The sequence below is a fragment of the Sander vitreus genome, chromosome 18, assembly GCF_031162955.1.
Source record: "Sander vitreus isolate 19-12246 chromosome 18, sanVit1, whole genome shotgun sequence".
NCBI classification, from domain to species: Eukaryota; Metazoa; Chordata; class Actinopteri; order Perciformes; family Percidae; genus Sander; species Sander vitreus.
The window spans coordinates 7,795,706-7,815,820 of NC_135872.1; the positions used below are offsets into that span (position 1 = coordinate 7,795,706).

The following is a 20,115-nucleotide window of genomic DNA, read 5'->3' on the forward strand; positions in this document are numbered from 1 at the left end:
CACAGCTTCTCTGTACTCGGTACCTTCTCAGCAAGCAGGGGCGCCAATTTGCCAATTCCTCACACGTTTTTTTTTAAGTGCTCGTGGCGCCCATACATTCATGGCTGCCCCCCATGAAAAAATGCCGCCCCGGGCAGCTTCCCGCTTCTCCCGTGCCAAAAACAGCTATTGACATTAATTCATGTGTTTCTAATATTTCCAACAGAGCTGGAGCTGACAAATGTATTGGGGGTATTTATAGCATCAATCTGTAAGAGAAATACAAGAAATAAAGTTTTTTTTAAATGGGAATTCCTGTCTAATGTAGAATATTGTGTTGTTGTTGCATGGCTTATGTACATGCTTTTCTGCAGCCGTCTACATATGCCTTTCATTTAACAAAAGAAACATATATGATCATTTAAATAACTTACTTCTAACTTCCATAGGAAAAAACAAAAACAAACAATATTTCTCTATAATGACCACAGGAAATAAAAGAAACCATCCAGCTTAGTCCCTATCATGCTTCATTACTTTTAAGGAAAAGTTCAACATTTTGCATAATAACGCTTAGAGGAGTAGTTAGTTCGTAGTTAGTTAGAGGAGAAGCCACGATACCACTCTCATCCTGGACTATGCACCTGCCCATCGACATACTAGGATATATTTAGCACATTCTGCACTTAATCCATTCAGCCTCTTTTATCTTATGTTAAACAGCTATTTTGTATATATTTGTTTCTGTATTTATTGTTTATTTCATATTAATGTTCAATATGTTTGTTTGTTTGTTTGTTTGTTTGTTTGTTTGTTATGTATGCACCAACCACCAAGGCAAATTCCTTGTAAGTGTTACTTACTTGGCAATAAATGCTACAGCTACTAGCCACTTAAATTACTTTCGCCTCCATTGTATTAGAATGGAGACAGAAGTCTAATAGACAGACATTTAGGCTAATAAACTAGAACGTAACTACATGGTATAGACCTTTTTCACAGCAGACATTTTAACTTGTCATAGTAGGAAAATCACAGCTGAAATTGATAACCTTAACGATGGCTCAATTCCATCAAGTGTCCCAGTAAGCTCTTTCAGTGAGTCAGCATGCACAATACCAGGGCCTCTCCTAAGTGGAATGCAGCCATCATTAATAGTTTTGAATACACCTGTGCTTTTCCTACTATGACAAGTCAAAATGTCTTGCTGTGAAAAACAGCTATCCCTTTGTAATTTGGGTGAACTTCCCTTTAATGGAGAAACGACGTGTCCTTGTTTGTCCAGAAGAGGGCAGCGTCGTGGTTTTGCTGCATCTGTTCTGACTCAAATTAAATGAAGAAGTACATGGCGGAAGAAGGTACAACAGTCACCCTGAGATAGTGGGAATATTGATGTATAGTGAGTAAACAGAACAACTACAGAAGATACATTTAGGGAAGTTATTTACTGGCGAGGTTAGTGTGTATCTCTGATTTGATCATTTGTGCCTGCATTCATGTTTTAAACCCAGGGACTTCCTGTGTGTGTAATTGGAGAACAATGTAATAATCTAGGACAACTTGTTTAAAGAGGCCGATAGTTTATTAATTCAAATGACATTGTTTTCACAACGTGGGGTCTACACTAAAACTCAGTCAAGATATAGCTGTAACCGTCTCTCTCGGTCAACGCCAGACTCCCATTTCAAATCTTACAGTTTAATGTGTACAGGTTAATTCCACACCCAGTGCAACACAATGCATTTATCGCTAGGCATGTTGTGAATTATTGAGTTTTGCTGGTCAGTTCGGCATAACTTCACTGAACATTTAATTAAATGTTAGCTTTTACAATCTGCTTGCATTGGGCACTGCCGTCAAGAGTGTTTTACCTGCAGACGTTTGTCACTTTCCTTGTCAGAATGCCAGGGACACAGTGGACCCTGACGGTTAGAAACATGTCTTATTTGTGATGTGTGTGCTGTGTGCGGTGACAGATAAGGAAGGCAAACTGTAATTGACCTATGTTTTAAAGGAGGCTGGCCTGGCGGGATGCTGAAGAAACAGGGAAAATACTTACACAACTGTCTGGCTGTCGATGGATTGTGTTTATACGTTTCAAACGAGATGCTACTAATGATGCAGAGATGAAAATGAACATAACATCCATTACATAATTTTGCGATATCGGGTCTGCCTAACCTGTAGAGTCAGATGATATATGACTGAATATTAGTGTCATACAGTACACCCAAAGGTGCCTAACCCACATGGGCTTGCAAGACATTACTCACATTACCTACAGAGGCAAGAGAGAACTTAAGGAAATAAATTTTTATCAGTCATATACAGACATATAATATGCATTTCGTTCTCAATTGTGGCCTTTTCTGGATGTATGCTGTTTCACCTAACCATATTAGGCAGCTCAGTTGTCCCCTGTCTTTTTTCTTTTTTTTTTTTATATCTAGGATATGTCTGCAGGTTGTGTGAGGTGGATGCTGAGCCATACAGTGAGAGCTGTGTGTGGTGGCAGCAGGTGTGGCTACTGGACACCAGCATCAAGATTCACCATATGCAGTGAAAGAGCCAACATCATTGCTTCCTCCTGGAGATTGTCTCCATTCTCCACTGCTGGAGACGACACAGAACAGACTGCCGCTCCAAAGAAAAAAAAGCAAGATCCCCGAGGTCATGCCACAATCAGCACAGTCGGCCGTAAGATCCCGCAGCGTGAGATACAAGTGATAAGTGAGACAGGCGAGAACCTGGGCACCATGCACCGCACAGATGTGATCAGAGTCATGGACGAGCAGGGTCTCAAATTGGTGCTGCTTAGTGAACGCAAAGATCCTCCCGTCTACCGGCTGATGAGCGGCAAACAGATCCATGAAGAGCAGCTGAAACTGCGGGAGAAGCAGAAAGCAAAAGCAGGTATGTGATGTCCTGGCAGGGACCCAATCAGACCTTTAGTGTTACACATTGGTTCCCAGCCTGGGGGTCAGGATCAAAACTAAGGGCTGTCTAACAAAACTAGGGCTGTCAGCATTAACGCATTAATCGCGATGCGATTAAGGGCCGAGCATAACGCGTTAATTTATTTTACACTTCACTTGGCTTTGCGTCGTGCCTAACAGGCTACTATTTTGACCCTTTGCAGCACTGTTACTTATCATCAAGCTGCCACTTCCTCGTAACACATCCTGCTGTTGCAGGCTCTAAATGGAGCTTTTTATTTTCCAAAACTCCCGGACGGCTCGTAGACAAGTCGAAAGCCATATGCACATTGTGTAAAGCCGAATTAAAATATCACCGAAGCACGTCAAGCTTGAGCTACCACCTACGGAGCTAAGCATAGTAGTACAGTTAACGTGATGCTACCCGCTAGCATGCTACCCACTCAGGCAATGCAGTATTTTGGAGAGTGCTACTTGCCGACCTGTGGATGAAACCAAATCCCAAAAAATGACTACAGCTCTTGCGAAACGGGTGGCAACTAACTGCAGACCTGTCAGCATCGTAGAGGACTCGGGTTTTAAAGACGTACTACGGTTGGCATGTTCTGACCTGTCTCATTGCCGTCGAGGGGGACAGCAGCCCCACACACAGCCTGTATGACATGGAGAAAGCAGCCACAGTGGAACTGCTGCAAGGTGCTGTAACACTGTCTCATTAACCGGTCACTGGACTTCAGTGAGTAATCAACATTATTTAGGAGTTACTAAACATTATGTTGACTCTAGTAAGGATAGGGATATTTAGTGTTTTAGTTAGGTACTCGGAGGAATTGTGCAATAATGACAGATTCACACATTTGTCTTTTGTTTACACAGTAAATAAATAATTACAAATCTTAAAATCAAGTTCATAAAGTAACTTTCTTTGCATTAATTTGATTCCCAATCAAGATACACTGGTAGGAATTGCTTTCGATTGTTAATATGTACTTAAAAACTGTTCTGAAATTCAAAATAATAGAATTTTAATCGTGATAAATATGCGATTAATCGCGAATAACTATAGAAATTCAGCGATTAATCGCGATTAAAAAATGTATCGTTTGACAGCCCTAACAAGGATCTAAGTGGATGTGAAGTAAGTCATTACCTTGCGACCTGATAATCTCAGTAACATCAGTGTTCAACAGATCTTACAGTAAAAAATGTAAACGTATGTGTTCTCTCCACAGCCCCCGTGCAGGTGAAGGAGCTCACCTTTTCATTCGGCATCGCCGCTCATGATCTCTCAACCAAGATGAAACAAGTGGAGAGTTGGCTGGAGAAGAAGAACCATGTTAGAATTACTTTGCGATCAGGACGTGGCAGACCTGCAGTCAACCTGGTGAGAATAAACCCCTTTTTTTGTCTTTATGAAATAGTGACAGTAGAGAGATAACAGAAAATGAGGGGGGGTCAGCATGGTCAGCACCTTCACCCCAAGGACACCGGTGCACCTACAGTAGAACACTCACTAGTTGGGCGCCTGGATGGCTCACCTGGTAGAGCGCACGCTCATATGTAGAGGTTTACTCCTCGACGCAGCGGCCGCAGGTTTGACTCCGCCCTGCGGCCCTTTGCTGCATGTCATTCCCCCTCTCTCTCCCCTTTCATGTCTTCAGCTGTCCTATATAAATAAAGGCCTAAAATGCCCAAAAAACACTCACTAGTCTCGCATTGCCAGACCTTCCTGTACAGTGCTGCGGAGGAGGGTCTGGCTAGTCCACACAGAATTCCGGGACAGGAGAAAAAAGTGCTCTGGTTTATTGGCATTTCTTTAAACCAATCACAATCGTCATGGGCGGTGCTATGCACTACGGAACTTGTTTTGGTGGAACACGTGTACGTTCAAAAGTTGTTTTAGTCGTGCAACAGAAAACTCAGATTGGACAGATAGTCTAGCTAGCTGTCTGGATTTACCCTGCAGAGATCTGAGGAGCAGTTAGTTAACCATAGTTTAAAATGCCAACACAAAAAAAGCGGAAGGTGACGGACATCCAGCCGAAATGAAGGACATCTGGCGGAATTTCAGGCAGCACCTAAACAGTCCCGGAAATGAAATGCTGTCGATATAGACTAAACACTCACAAATTAGTATAAACAGCAAATTCAATTGTTATTCAACTCAGTATTAGTGTAACAAAATACGTCTGGTTATGCAGCAGACGTGGATACAAAAATGTATCGCACTTATAAACAATGTTGACCGAATAAAATCTACATGACATTCTTTGACCATTTGTATTGTTATAAAAATAATCCTTTTGTAGGTCTGTTAGTAGAACTATTCACGACAGACAACATGACACTTTCTGTTGTCCACTCCGTCCACTGCACCTGAAACAGGTTCAAAACGGTGTATGTGCATTAGACTTGTGCATTCCCAAATGAAACATCTGCATGCGTGATATGTATGTCTGCCAGAAATTTACAAATAAAATTGCAGTACAGAAATGTGTCCACATTAAATAGTTTGTCCATCAGAGACTACTGGGAAGTTGGTATTCACTATTCTATAACCAAAAATAACCAAATAAAAAAAAAAAAAAAACCTGTGTTAGAAAAAAAATATTAGACTTGACATGCTTAGACTTTTTTCAAAACTTTCAAATATCAAATCAGAATTTGCCTCCAGTGTTGTGCAGGCTGTAATATGGAATGAACTCACACTTGTATTTTCATGCTGTGTAACATGTTATGACACATTTGTATGTTACATCTAGTGGGTGAGGTTTGTAACTGTTAATCTAATCCTCCCCTTCCCTTGATGCCATTTTCCCAAACAGCACTGTTGACTTTTACCTTAATGGCAAAGAGGATGAGGGGGCAATTGTACAAATATCTTTTCATGGTCACACATTAGGCATGTACCCCCCCCCCCCAAAAAATGTCCTAAAACAAGTTTTTCTTTTTCTTTTTTTTCCCACAGGACACAACTCTGGAGCAGATAGTGCAACAAATGGAGGTGATGGTGGGATTTGTTTCTAAGCCAAAAGTCATACGTGACGGTCAAGCAGCCGTGTGCATCCTCCGACCACCTTCAGCAAAGGAACGGTCACAAAAAGGGAAGAACATGGCCGCAGCTTTGCAGTCCGACGACTCGAGTTCGAACGCCACGGAGAGCAAAACACCCATCCCTCCTGTTAGTAACTCGGACACAACAAAAGGGTCTATACAGCAGTGATCCGATGGAAATAAAACATTCTCATAAAAAACGAATTGAAGCCTGTTGCTAAAATCTCACATTTTGGTGTAAAATACCTCATCAGACTCAACTCGTAGTGTATTGTGTGTAGGTATTTAATAAAGCTTGGTGTATAATAATGATGCATCCAGCGAAATGGACTTACCATTAGTCCTCTGAAAGATTCAACGGTGGCAGAGATACACTAGTCCCAAAACGTTGTGCATGTGCAGTGTTTTTTTAATGAATGTATTCACTTCTGCTACATCTGTACTAAAACATATCACAGCCAATAATCTGCTAACTGGTCAGCTTGTTGCATTAGGCTTTTACTTGTACTTTATAGTTACCTAAACACTGAAATTTATTTATAAGCGCAGTTCATCATTCACAGGTTTCATTCTTGAAAACGCGTACCCGTCGGGTGCCATATTTCCTGTCATCTCCACTAAAAACACAAAAGCACACAATCTTGTAGTACTGTACTTGTGAGGACCTAGTGAGGTGTTGGGCCACCACGAACCTCAACAAGTTTCAAAGCTCCTTTACAGATTCTCCAAATGCGTGGACTTCTAGTGGAGGAAAGAGACCATATAAATGTTTCATCATTTAGAATAAAGTCACTCAGACATCATGATCCAAAATTGAAGTCCACTGGGCCTTAACAGACTTTTTTACATGTCGCACAGTATGTGAGAAAAATTAACTGCTTCATTATATGATGCAGTACTTCTGTATGGAAGCATCTGCATTTGTTAGGTTTCTCTAATCATTCAGCTTTTTGCTTTAATTTGTCCTGCCTGTAGTCTGGCATTGCCAGACCTTCCTCCACAGCGGAGGAGGGTCTGGATAGTCCACACAGCATTCCGGGATGGGAGAAAAAACGTGCTCTGGTTTATTGGCATTTCTTTAAACTAATCACAATCGTCATGGGTGGCGCCAAGGGCCGGACGCAGCCACTATGCCGCTGCAAAATAACCTCGGGAAGGAACTTGTTTTGGTGGAACATGTGAACGTTCAAAAGTTGTTTTAGTCGTACATCATAAAAATCAGATTGGACAGATGGTCTAGCTAACTGTCTGGATTTACCCTGCAGAGATCTGAGGAGCAGTTAACCATAGTCCTCAGAAATCCACCGGAGTTTAAAATGCCAACACAAAGAAAGTGGAAGGTGACGGTCATTCGGCCAAAATGAGGGACATCCGGCGGAATTTCCAGCGGCCGCGGACCAATCCCGAAAATGAGACATCGTTGATATAGACTTTCCCGTCTGTAGATGTAACCTGTGTGGACCAGATGCTTGTGATAAAATGGGAGGTGTGTCCCTACATGGGACAATGTGATCAGATTTTTTTAACCCCAAATGTGATGAATACATTGGATTTTTTTTTTTACCCAAATACATATACTTATGACCCTAGCAGTATACTATGAACAGGTTGACCACATAGGAGATGTGGATTTTTTTTTGTCCACCTACTTGTGACCATTTAAGACCAGCTAAGGGATGATGATCAAGTAATAAAAGTTGCCGATCTGTGTGAGCACTTCAATAATATAAGCCTGATGAGAATTTTTCACAATATGTCAAAATTGCAGGGAGGAAGGTTTTTGATGGGATGAAGATATCAAACCAACACCAACTCATATCTTTCTCTGCTTTATTTGAGACTCATCTTTATGTTTTTGATAGAAAATTAAAATAAAAGCAAATTTTGGCATACAGATACATTCACTTGTCACAGATAAATGTGTATGCTTGACTGATGTGTCAGTTCCACACTTTATCTACACCTTTCTCTAACAGCAGAGATATACTGTCTTGGAACTTATATTTACATTTTTTTTAACTAGAATCATACTTTTTCCTATACTTACAAAAGAAACCAAAAGAGAGAAAACAAAATTACCTTATGGCACAAAAAAATAAAATCTTTCCTAGATTGTGTTAGAAAACAATTGAGAACAATAGCAGCTTAGCTAGCCTGCATGAACAGCATTTGTCAATAAGCTTCGAGTACTTTGTAGGAGGAGAAAGGTTTAACAAAGTGATAGTCCAGGTTGCCGCAGTGAGGGCACTGCTGGACGTTGCTGTACTCAGAGAAATACTGCATCCCGACTCGGACGTCCACCACTGGCTTCCCGCAGTGCTTACAGTTGAGGCGAGCCTGCAGACACACAGGAAGGACGCAGGTCAGTTCACAGGACATTGAATAACAACTATTTTGTGCATATTTGTCTTTGTTTCGGCATTTATTGTTTATGCTTATTAATGTTTAATATGTTTGCTTGTATTTTTGCGCCCAATCACCACGGCAAATTCCATGTAGTTCCACTACTGTGGCAATAAACTGCTTTCTGATTCTGAATTAAAGCTGCGCAAGATTCAAGCATGGAAATTCAGAAGATGGTTAACTCAAAGGTCCACTCACTTTCAACTGCATCTCACAGTGTTCAATAACACTACACTGGTAAAACAGCAATGACCCTGGACCCGGGTTGCACCAGCTGTTCTTAAGTTCAAACGTAACCTGTAGCATTTACCAACTTTAAATTCATTGGCTCAAGCCAAAGAAAGTGAGAAGTTAAAACTAAAAGCAAGACAGAGAATGTTGCTGACTGTCTTCTGTTTCAGTAGCATCTATAATTTATGAGGTTTTGAGTTCATATGGCGAGCTTGTTAGCAAAAAGCTGGTTCCTTATACATTCAGCATACGGAGCACCATTAGCATTTATTTGGGGTCGTGTTTCCTGATATATGTAATGATACGTTCCAGTTGGACTGAAAAGTCGAAAATGTCAATTGGACAAGTCCAAGATTTCCGACTTGGAAAGTCGGGAGAACCTCACCCATCCCAACATCACAATCCAACATGGCTGCTCCGAGCATCAACAGTAGTGACAGCTGTGTGGATATACTGTCTGTTAGCACTTTTGTCTCATATGTGTCTCGTTAAATCAGTCGTACACACAGTACTGTCCATCATCTATCTGTGGACATGTTGCTACAGTTTTTGCACACGCAAAATGCATTGCTATCAACTGGTAATGCTAGCAATGGCTAACCTGGCTAGAGGCTCCCTACCCCTATTTTTCTGACTTTTAACTGGAAGGCAACTATGGTGTGACGTCAATCCCAGTTTCGACCTCCAACTTCAGTGGTAAATGGAATGCAGCAAGATTCCAATATTCACTCTCTTCTGGCTCTCTTTTTGGCCTCTAACAACTCTTAAGGGTTCTGTCTCTTTAGCTGCTAAATGCACACTAAAATGTTCCATGGAGCTAAGATGAACTGCAGAGTTTGGGTTGTTGGTTTGACACCTCTCACACAGACATAGTAATTTGACCCATTGTTAATATAAAACTGATTAGTGCAGATCTAACTGTGGCGAGTAACAGAATGACAAGAACATTGGAAAGCACCACTGTTTGATTTCACTGCTGATTTAGAGGAATATACAGTATGTGTCATGGTAGTCAGAAAAATCTGTTCCTACCTGGCAGCACGGTGAAGCAGCCAGTATATCGTAGGTGTACATGGTGCCCAGTTGGTGCCAGCTCCCGTCCCAGCGTGACTTGCACTTGATGCAGACAATCTTGTGGACGCCTTCTAGACAGTCCACACATATGGCGTAGAGGTGCATTAACCTGCCTGTTAGAAATAAAGAAATATAGTTAGGTATTACATTCACTAAATAACAAGTCAGTCAGTTTGTTTGTTAATCAGCCAGGGAAACTTCTGATTGCATCCTTGGCTCATTATCATGCTGTCAGACCAGAGCAGCCTGGGGGATTGAGCTACTGGATAGTAAGCAAGCCTGTCCACACATAAAAGTTGACTACGACTGATTATCAGTCATAGTCATGTCATTTCGTAAAAGGACAGCCTGGCATGAACCAAACTGAAACATTCCCAGCACTGTACAACTTCTGTGTGATTGCCACACAAAAGAAAATTGGGAAAATAGTCACAAATAATTGTAATTAGGCGTGTTATTTTTAAATCTATGCTATCCAAGTAGACCTTTAAACCTAAACCTGAAGCTATGGAGCAAAAACAATGCAGTTTACCATCCAAATCACACTATAAACATGAATGCATCCTGTTGTTGGTGTGTTTTCTGTGAACTTGTGTTTTAAAATAAGTCCCTGTACACTTGCTTTACCCTCTTAAGACAAAAAAAGCCTTAACTGTTAACTACCGTTGGCTAAACAAACTGACAAAACACTGATTTTAATCAAACCTCGCTTTTTAAAAAAAAAATATATATATATTTTTTAGCATTTCTGCCTTTATTGGACAGGAAAGCTGAGATATGAAAGGGGAGCGAGGGGGGGGAAGACATGCAGGAAAACCGTCACAGGTCGGATTCGTACCCTGGACCTTCTGCGTCGAGGAATAAACCTCTGCACATGTGCGCCCGATCTACCAACTGAGCAAACCGGCCACTAAATCTTGCTTTTTAACTGTACAGCATGATTCAACTGTTTCTCTTTCACCAACATTTATATTCTGCCTGCCACACAAAAGCATGCAAAACAGAATAAATAATCCTTTCATGCTGATGCGTATCAAGCACCATACACATCAAAGCTTGTGGGCCAGCACATCAAAGAGGCTTCATGCGGCCATCGTGCTAATTCACATTCATGTTGGACTGTGCAGAAGCCAGCAGAAAACCTTTTATGTCTGTATACACAGTTTGGATCAGGCTTATTGATGGATTAACCATAACCATAACCTGTCTTTATAGAAAGGAAAGCTTGGACTTTTTAAATAGAAAGTGAATATATAATTGAGCAGAATAACATATTAATGGTTGCAATTCATGTAAACACTAAATATGTTCATTTTTTCCTGATTAGAAGCAATCCTGATGTCCTGCAGATCCAGAGCTTGATATGATATAGAGCTTGTTGTACTTAGGCACAGTGGTGCTTCAGTCTTAACGCTAACGTCAGCATGCTAACATGCTTCCAATAACAAAGCTTACACGCTGATGTTTGGCAGGTATAATGTTTACCATGTTCATTTTCTTTAGCCTGTTAGCATGCTAACATCTGCTGATTATCTCTAAAAACAGAGTACGAATGTCTGCACCTAATTTTAAAGCAATCCATCCATAGGCGTAATATACAGGGGGGAAGAGGGGGTTACAACCCCCAATAATCAAAACTGGCCAGTGCACCCCACACCCCCCAAAACCTATTATAATTTTCTTTACATAAATAAGGACATTTGCACCATACATTGATGCAGAAAAGGCACAGATTGTTGCAGAAAAGTTCACCAGAATGCAGGCAATGAAGAGTTTGATGCTCAAAATTTCAATTTTGTTCAAAAGTGGTGATCTCAACCCCACCAATGTTGAACCCAAAGTTACGCCACTGAATCCATCCAAATAGAAGTGAAGAAACTACATTAAAAAACTAAAATGTCAACCTCATAGTGGCGCTAGAGGAAAAGTCAGAGGATCACCAAAGTCAGTAGGATTCATCCTCCAACATAATTTCATGTCAATTCATCAAATAGTTGTTGAGATATTTCAGTCTCGATCAAAGTGGTGGACCAACTGACCTTTTATCCTGTTATCATCCACAGAGCCACACTGCTAACATGTCTAATAAAAATATTAACTTGTAAGTGAAGATTTATGAATATCTTCAAACAGACATTTCTTTGTTTTATAAGGTTATTCCAAGCTCTTGCTTTTTTTGTAGAAAAATATATTAGATGACAGCATTACTGTGGGACAAAGGAAAATGTGTAACTTAAAGGGTAATTACCTTTTTTTTTTTTCAACCTGGGAACAACAATCTTTGACATTGGTCCAGTATTAAGCAAGAACGCTGCAGTCAGCAGCGGCGAAACAGGTTACAAAGTTAATAGGGCAATTGTCCAGCTTGTATTTACCTTCACCACTGACAGGCTCAGATATTCTATGTGTCTGACAACATTATGGAAAGGATCCCTTAAGAGAGAGACCTTTAAAACCCTCTTTGAGACCTTTTTTGTTTAACCAGAAACAGCTCTGAAGTCGCTAGCGCTAAACCCACCAGACTTTTAGCGTGTATACAGCCAACGTATTTTCACATGTAAATCGGTAAACTATGTGTTTATTTCAACCAAAACTAGAATTGTGATGGTTGGAAAAGTGGAAAGACGACTTTTCATAGTTTTATTTTGTTTCTGTCGACTTTGAATGAAGTGTATTTTACGATGCTAAACTGTTTATTTACATGGAGTCTGGTAAGTTTAGCGAATGCGATTTAGCGGATGTTTTTATGTTTAAAAAAAGGATCTTACTCTTTAACAGAAAGGTAGAACCTCCTTAGAATTCCTTTCCATGATGTTGTCAGACACTTATAATATTAATCTGAGCCTGTCAGCGGCAAAACGAGCACTTTTGTGAAGGTAAATACAAGCTGGACAACTGCCCTATTAACTTACATTGTAGCTTGTTTCGCCGCTGCTGACTGCAGCGATCTCGCTTAATACTGGACCAATGTCAAAGATGATTGTTCCCATCAGTCACTTAGACACAAAAACATAGGAAAATAGGGTCCAGGTTGAAAAAAACGGTAGTTACTCTTTAAGCAAGAGGTTTGAACTCTTATTTTTCAATATGTTTTTTAAATTTGTGAATCAAATGTTGAAATTATTTGCACTATTCTGAGCTATGTCAACTCCATACACTTAGTATTTGTGTCCCACGCCATGATCTTGAAACAAAGTCTGACCTTGAAGGTGGCATGGGACGTCATACTCAATCTCGTCGTGGCGTGAAGGGCTGAGAAACAGGGTCCCGTCCACCAAAGGAAACTGTTCAAACACAGGCAGCGCTCTGTGGCACAGCGCACAGTTGACCATGTTTCTCTGGCTCGCACTGAGGGCTGACAGGATAAACCTACAGGACAACATGGACAAAAACAACTTCAGCAAGCCGGCATAACCCCTGAAATGCTGCTTTTATCTTATACACACAGAGTTCAGAGTTGACTTTATAAACAAGTGAAGTTGTACTAAATCTATAGAATTAACCCGGGAGTAATTTTCTAGGCTGATACTACTGACATTATAAAACTAATAACTTGTGTGCCTCTAACATGATGGACCACAGCTCACTAATGCCAATAAATGTCAATTCATTTGCTCAGCGAGTCACTCTGGCATTGAGTAAGGATGCTCATTAACTATGCCCTTGTAGCCATGCTGCACCAATCACATCAGTGTATCTGATATAGGCGAACCAGAGGCGAGCTTAACAGATGACGACAGTTTAATCTACCCGTTAGCTCCGCTGGTAGCTAAGCATATGGGGCTCTGGATACGTCACCCCGTGTATTGTTGTGATTGGAAGTAGTGTTATCCAATTGCGTGCAGTAAGATTTTCCAAATGCATGCTTGGTGCCGCCCCTCGAGTTGGGCCATTTTCATTACTCAATGCCAGACCCTTAATATTTCGGATGTGGGTCTGGATTTCCAGGCAAGCCTATGCCTGAAAATGTATCTTTGTATTTATAGTTTTTATGTCTAGTGAGACAAATTATTCCAACATGACCATTTGGGAAAAAAAACACCTACTTTTCAGTGGATAGATTTAGCATCTTATGATGGTTTACAATTAATGCTGTGGTTGCCTATTACACATCCAGCAGATGAGGAGAAACATTAGCATTCATTTGGAGTCCTGTTTGTTTCCACCAGGCAAATGTAAGTCCATTATTTACTCTCCTAATTATTGAGGTTTATTTTATTACGTATTGATTTGATTTAAAAAGTCGACCAAACTTTCCCAAGTGAAGTATTCACAGCTACGTTTCTCCTATTCTCTACAATTGCGTATAACAAATAGTGAGGGGAAATACTGTCACGCATAAACACTGTCTAAGTTCATCCCACTATGCTGGCTGGCCTTTTGCAACATCAAAGCCACCATGAATATGAGTGCTGGCATGGATATGAACTTCACATAGATAAAAAAGGATTTAATTGACTTGTTGCTGAAAGGTGAATTATGAATAAACTTGTCTTGCCTCACCTTTTAATTTAAGCAATTGAGGATTCAGAAAAACTTAAGCATCCATCACTTTTTGTTCTGTTTTGTTTTTTTACTTAACTTGTGTGTCGAAGAAGTTTGTCTGCTTTCCGACAAGAATAATGTAATAATAATGTAACAAAAAAATGTGTTAAATCACTAATATTCAAATTCATGTTACATGGTCAGAGGCATGTATTTATGATTTGACAATTAACGTGACTGAGCAAAAGGGCTGAGAAGCAGGCAGATCTGGTTTTATAATAACACGTTAACTATAAGCTACAGTTAAACCACTTAACAAAGGCAATAAAACAATCAATTTCTTATTAGAATCATCTTTTTAAACAAGCATACCAAATCAAATGAAGAGGCCCTGCGCTGTAAAACCTCATACAATGTTTTGGAATCAACTAATCAACTGAAGTTAATTTAATTTACAGTGAACTTTCTACTTTTTATTTTAAGACCAATTCAGAACATATTATCATGAGTTGTTTTGAACTGTTGGTTAGACAAAACAAGCTATTTAAAATATGTCACCTTGTGATCAGCACTTGTTCTATTTTCTAACCAAATGAAGTCTTTTGGCTTGAAATGATGAGTTGAACTCAACTCATTAGATAAAGTTTCTAATGACAGCTGATGAAAAACTGACTTTCAAACTAAGAAAATGTAAAATGAAAGCAAGTCTGTCCGTACATTTTCTCAGTTGAATGAACATTTGTTGATTCGACTTAATAGATGAAGTATCTCAAACTTGTTTTCAACACTTAATTCAGCTAGTTTTACATTTTCAAAACTCATAAGACAACTTTGAACTAATTATTTAACTGAGGTTCAATGAACTCACATATTCAGGCCGAGGGGAAACATGTTTTACAGTGTACCTGCGCAGCTCTTCTCCCTGGCCTGCCTGGGCATCGTCCTCCATGCGGACGTGGTAGGTGTTGAGTTTATGTCGAGGGACATGGGTGAGGAGCTCCGAGAGGTCCAGCCTCCTCAGGAACTGCACTGGGTGAGAGTGGACGCCGTCACCCACATTGCCGGAGGTGAGCCGGGGGTGGAGCGGGAGGGCGAAGGATAGCGGCAGGGGGATTACAGACCCGGGGTCGAGGTGAGCTCCACCGCCGGAGGCTCCCATCGAGCAGCCGCCGCCTCTACCGAGAGCTCCCCCGACCAGCAGGTGTTTTCCTCTGCGGGTCCATGTGGACGGCTGATTTGAGGAACTCTCCCAGCTGACGGGAACCTCGCAATCCTGCTCCTCCAGCTGCTGCTCCGAAGACAGCAGTGGGGGAGAAAGGGAAACCAGTTGGAGGAGACTGTCCCGGGGAGTCACATGGAGACTTCTGAGGAGGCCCTAGAGAAAAGGGACCTCCTGTAGGGAATCCTCCTGCTGCTGCTGCTCCTCTCTCTGTAGAGTTCTGACGGTCCATTGATTGTCTCCGAGGTAACTCCTGACTAGAGGCTCTGTGGGGTAGTTTACCTCCTCCTCCTGCTGCTCCTGGTGGCTTGCTTCTCTTGGGCTCCTCAAAAAGCCCGTCCCCGGGCCCCGCAGCCCCTCCACTGGACCCATTCCTGCCCATGCTCCTCTCAGATGGCTTCTTCTTGCGGTCATCCTGCGCTCGTTTCACCTGATACCAGTCGGTGTCTTTCTTTAGATGGCCCTGGCCGCAGCGGCAGGAGCAGAACCTGAAGGCCAGGTCGTAGCCCTTCTTGGTCCACATGTTCTGCCGGCACTGCTTCTCGTTCCAGGACCGTGCACGGCCGATGCAGTTGAACTGGACGAGGATGGAGCTCTCCCACTCGTAGAAACACTGCAGATGCATCCAGTTGCCGTAAGGGCAGAGCTCGCTGTTGCAGAGCACCCGCTGGTAGTCGTCCTTCTCCATGTTGATGGGGCGGACCAAGCTGCAGCCGAGTGGGGTCGCACACTGGACCTCTAGATGCGTGAAGACAGGGGGAGGGAGTTATTTTGTTGTCTTCTCATTACAATTTCCCACAAAAGCTAAAAAGCCTAAGAATTTTACTGACTTTAAGGCTCATTGATCTAATAATAACTAAATTACTTTTCTGAATAATCACTTAATGATTTGGTCTAACAAATAAAATTGTGGAGAAAAAAAACAAGTAGCATCTTTAAATTGCTAATTGTCTTAGTCCAAAGCAAAACGGTATTCAATTTAGGGCTGCAACTAAAGATTATCTTCAATATTGATTACTTGGCCAATTCTTTCTCGAAAAATCTATTCATTGTTTGGTCTATTAAACAGATCATCATAAAGAAAATACATAAAAATGTCCCTCACTGTCTCTTAGAGGCCAAGGTGATGTCTTCAAATGTCCAAACCCCAAAGATAATCAAATGTACTATAAAATAAGACAAAGAAATTCTTACATTTGAGAAGCTAGAAACATTAAATGTTTGTCTGAGAGAACGGTAAGGTTACAGCGGTCTCTCCACCACAAGTTACATTGTTTCTGCAGCACAGCATGAGGTGAAAATGTTAAAAGAGAGATATGAGTGTCCTTGCTGCCTCATCGTCATTGATTTATTAAATTCAACTAGGCCATTCAAAGCTGTGAGCGCCTCTATTCAAGCTCTGCCAACTGTGAAGTCTGGCGGTGAATCAAATGTGGGCACACAGTCTCTACAAGAAGTAGCTCATGATAATACACTGTGGGTGTGTGTGTGTGTGTGTGCGGGGGATAGTTTCCTCCTTTCATTTCCGGTACAGACAGTGTCAGTGCTTTTGTTTTTCTCCCTCAAAAGTCACCACAGTGGCGAAAAAGACACTATCCAATGCATTTTTAGCCCTATTCATCATATCAGTGGATAAAACTGCTAAAGTGCTACACTGAGTTCAGCTTGAAGGAATCTTTAAATTAATCTTGCTTTTGCAGAAATAAACAATAGCTCCATAAAGATGTTTTCGAAGTTGATTTTACTTATTTTATTGTCCTGAAAAGGAAATATACGTATATTTCGAGCTGCAGCTACAGATTTGTCGCTGATTATTTTCTTGATTAATCGATTTATTTTATAGTCTATAAATAAAAATAGCATATTATTATATAGTCAATATAATAATATATTCAAATTGCTTGATTTGTTCAACCAACCAACAGTCCAAAACCCAAATATAATATAGTTTACTATAATTAAGGACAAGAAACACAGCAAATCTACATATTCGAGAACCCTCTCGTTTGGCATTTTTGCTTTAAAATATTACTTAATGATTAATTTTTTATTACCTTTTTAAAGCAATATAGGTATAACAAGTCAACTTTTATAACGATGTAATAAAATGAACCAGATTATATTGTACCACTAATATCTAGAGTGCAATAACACGTTCTGGTCTGAGATTCTGTTTTTACTAACAAACGTGTACCACATTTAAAAGTGCAAGAAGCCAAAGCAGGGTAACTTTTTCTATCTATTGTAAATCTGTATGGGATGAAGTTGAACTTGAGTGCGCAGACAAGCGGTGAGGTGTAAGTATTACCCTTGAGTAAGGCCACAACCAGATACTGTGTGGTCAAGGTGTGCTTGAAGAAAAGGCAGCTGAGGTCTGCATAGTAACCTACACACCAAATGTCACAACAATCGATCAGTAACGTTGATGTAATGGCATTCAAATGCGTTCAGTGTGTAATTAAGACTCGCTGAGTCTGCATTTGACAACAAGGAGTAGGCCTACTACTTTCACATGTGATAATCCTTATTTACAAGAAGAGGTCAAGGCGCAAAATTCCATTCATAAATCTGACAATTTTAAGATTTCTAGCGTATCGGGTACTACCTAAACATGTTAAAACAAGACTAAAGACTGATTACGAAAAAATAACAAGCGCTCTACTGATCGGCTAACATCCAACACACCAAGCAACACCTGTTTCAACAACATTTCAACTTGTTTGCCTGCTGCTCCCACAATCTGCTTGCGCCTAAGCAAACCACAGTGGCCCTTAAAAATCAGCTAAATCAGTTACACAATCAAGATTTTCAGTGCAGTTGAGTACTTGCTGGTTCACATATACTGTACAACGACGAGCAAAAAAAAATCCACTCCATTAATGGAAGGCCTCGAGTCGTGATCGGCCAATATAACCTTTATGTGACGACAATCAAAAACTCACTAAATTGATACATTTCTAAATCGATGTTTGGCACAGTGTTCTCTCCAGAGTGGAAATAAGTAGAGGGGGGGTAGAGCAATTTGTAACGTCGCAGTGCATGTATGTCACAGTCGCACGGACAACACAGAGCATTCCCCTGGCAGGAGGGCAGCATCACTAAACTTCTACATCTGTGTCCGTTTCCTCTCTTACCACTTGAGCGCTCGTGTCTGGGTGCAGCAGCCGCCGCGGCAGCGGCCGCGCCTCCTGTTGCGGCCGCACAGGCTCCATTTTCCTGCTCATCTCCGCTACTGTTAGTGCGTTTGCTTTTCTTTCCCCTGTTGTTCTTCTGGTTGGGCATTGTACAGGATTCGGATGCCAGTGTTATTTTCGACCTCTATCAACGCTGGCTGCTGTCAACACCACTGTCTGACATTTCTGTGGACTCCATTTCTGCAGTGGTGCTTCTTTTTTTTGCAGTTTTTTTTCTTTTTGTGTTGCTGTTTTTGGTGTCCTCGTGGAAGACAGGCAGGGTTTAGTGCAGCTCTGACAGAAGCAGTTAAAAAGAATAAGCTGCTATAACCTTTAAGAACGAAGGCGTGTCCGTCTCTTGTTTTGATTCCTGCTCTGCTGTTTTCTTCCACCCCCTGACGTCTCGGGACCCCGCCCCCCGCGTTCGCCGTCGATTTATGCTGCGTCCAAGTCCTGTGAGAACGCTTGGACTTTACAGCCTCAAATGCTTGTGTTGAACATCTAGCACTAAACAACACAATCACTTAATCATTTTCTTTTGTTTATACATCACAAGCAATGATGGAAGGAAGAAAATAAAATGAGCCTTGACACAAGGATATATATAATTCGTGTTTATACCTGCACACATCGCAGTATACATGCATTTTCATTTTACTGCCTATTCTAAAAATATACTGAAAGTCCTTAGTATGCAGAATGGCCCATTTTAGAAAGATATTCTATCAATGGATTATTATAACTGATACGTTAGTGTATAATTTGTATGTCGCAGCTGCTAAAGGTGGGGCTAATTTGAACTACTGGCGAGGTAGCTTAACCTATAATTCATATTTTATTTGCTGATTTTATTTTGCATTAATAACCTGAGTTTGCAAACTGGTAACTAAAACTTTAGAATACATGTAGTGGAGTTAAAAGTACAATATATCTAAACTGTAGTAAATATACAGATTCATAAAGACTCGCTGTCCCTAATTTTCAATAACTGTGATATAGATGTAATGGTGCCTGGTGATGTTATTATTAACACATATCAAAAGTACTTAATAAAACTTCAACTCAAAACAAATTTATAGCAGCTAGACCAGATATTCCCACAGTACCTGAATGCAGCAGTACACTCAGCCTTGAGACATAAGAAGTTGATGAGAAGTAATCTATATATATGTCAATGGAAGTAATAAGTATCACATACCTTTGGGGAGACATCACTATCTTATTTAGCCGTTACGACAGCACATATATCATCGGCCTGATGTTTGTAAAAGACAATCAATGGTATTTAAATTGAACTGATTATTTCAACAACTAATAATAGTAAATGAAAGGTATGACAAGAAAATATAAAACAATATCTTTTCCCTGTGGAGACTGGAAAGCCAAACTCCATTTATAAATCTTACAATTGAATGGTTTCTTATCTTATCAGGTACTGTTTAAGGCGGTTAAAAAATGACTAAAGACGATTTACAAAACAACAGCAGGTGCTTTCCAATTCGGCTTAAGTCCAACACAACAAGCTGTAATATTCCATCTTGTTTGCCTGCTGATGCCACTA

At 40.7% G+C, this 20,115-nt stretch overlaps 2 protein-coding genes across 5 annotated transcripts; one reads left to right on the plus strand and one right to left on the minus strand.

The window, feature by feature from the left end:
* The first annotated feature begins 1,308 nt into the window (after nucleotides 1-1,308).
* mtif3 (mitochondrial translational initiation factor 3) lies at nucleotides 1,309-7,869 on the plus strand. Of its 4 annotated transcripts, none has more exons than XM_078274436.1 (4): nucleotides 1,309-1,434; nucleotides 2,430-2,892; nucleotides 4,148-4,299; nucleotides 5,884-7,869. In XM_078274436.1, the coding sequence occupies exons 2-4, from the start codon at nucleotides 2,433-2,435 to the stop codon at nucleotides 6,136-6,138; spliced, it is 867 nt and encodes a 288-aa protein (XP_078130562.1). In that variant the 5' UTR covers nucleotides 1,309-1,434; nucleotides 2,430-2,432; the 3' UTR covers nucleotides 6,139-7,869. The 4 variants fall into 4 exon arrangements, with proteins under 4 accessions (XP_078130562.1, XP_078130565.1, XP_078130564.1 ...); XM_078274439.1 differs by having other exon boundaries at nucleotides 2,443-2,892; XM_078274438.1 differs by having other exon boundaries at nucleotides 1,313-1,337.
* On the minus strand, nucleotides 7,783-18,955 carry heca (hdc homolog, cell cycle regulator). Its single transcript, XM_078274435.1, is given in 6 exon segments — nucleotides 7,783-8,306; nucleotides 9,636-9,790; nucleotides 12,880-13,046; nucleotides 15,068-15,369; nucleotides 15,371-16,119; nucleotides 18,516-18,955. Coding segments are annotated over 6 exon segments (1,686 nt in total). The 5' UTR covers nucleotides 18,664-18,955; the 3' UTR covers nucleotides 7,783-8,141.
* Nucleotides 18,956-20,115: the final 1,160 nt, after the last annotated feature.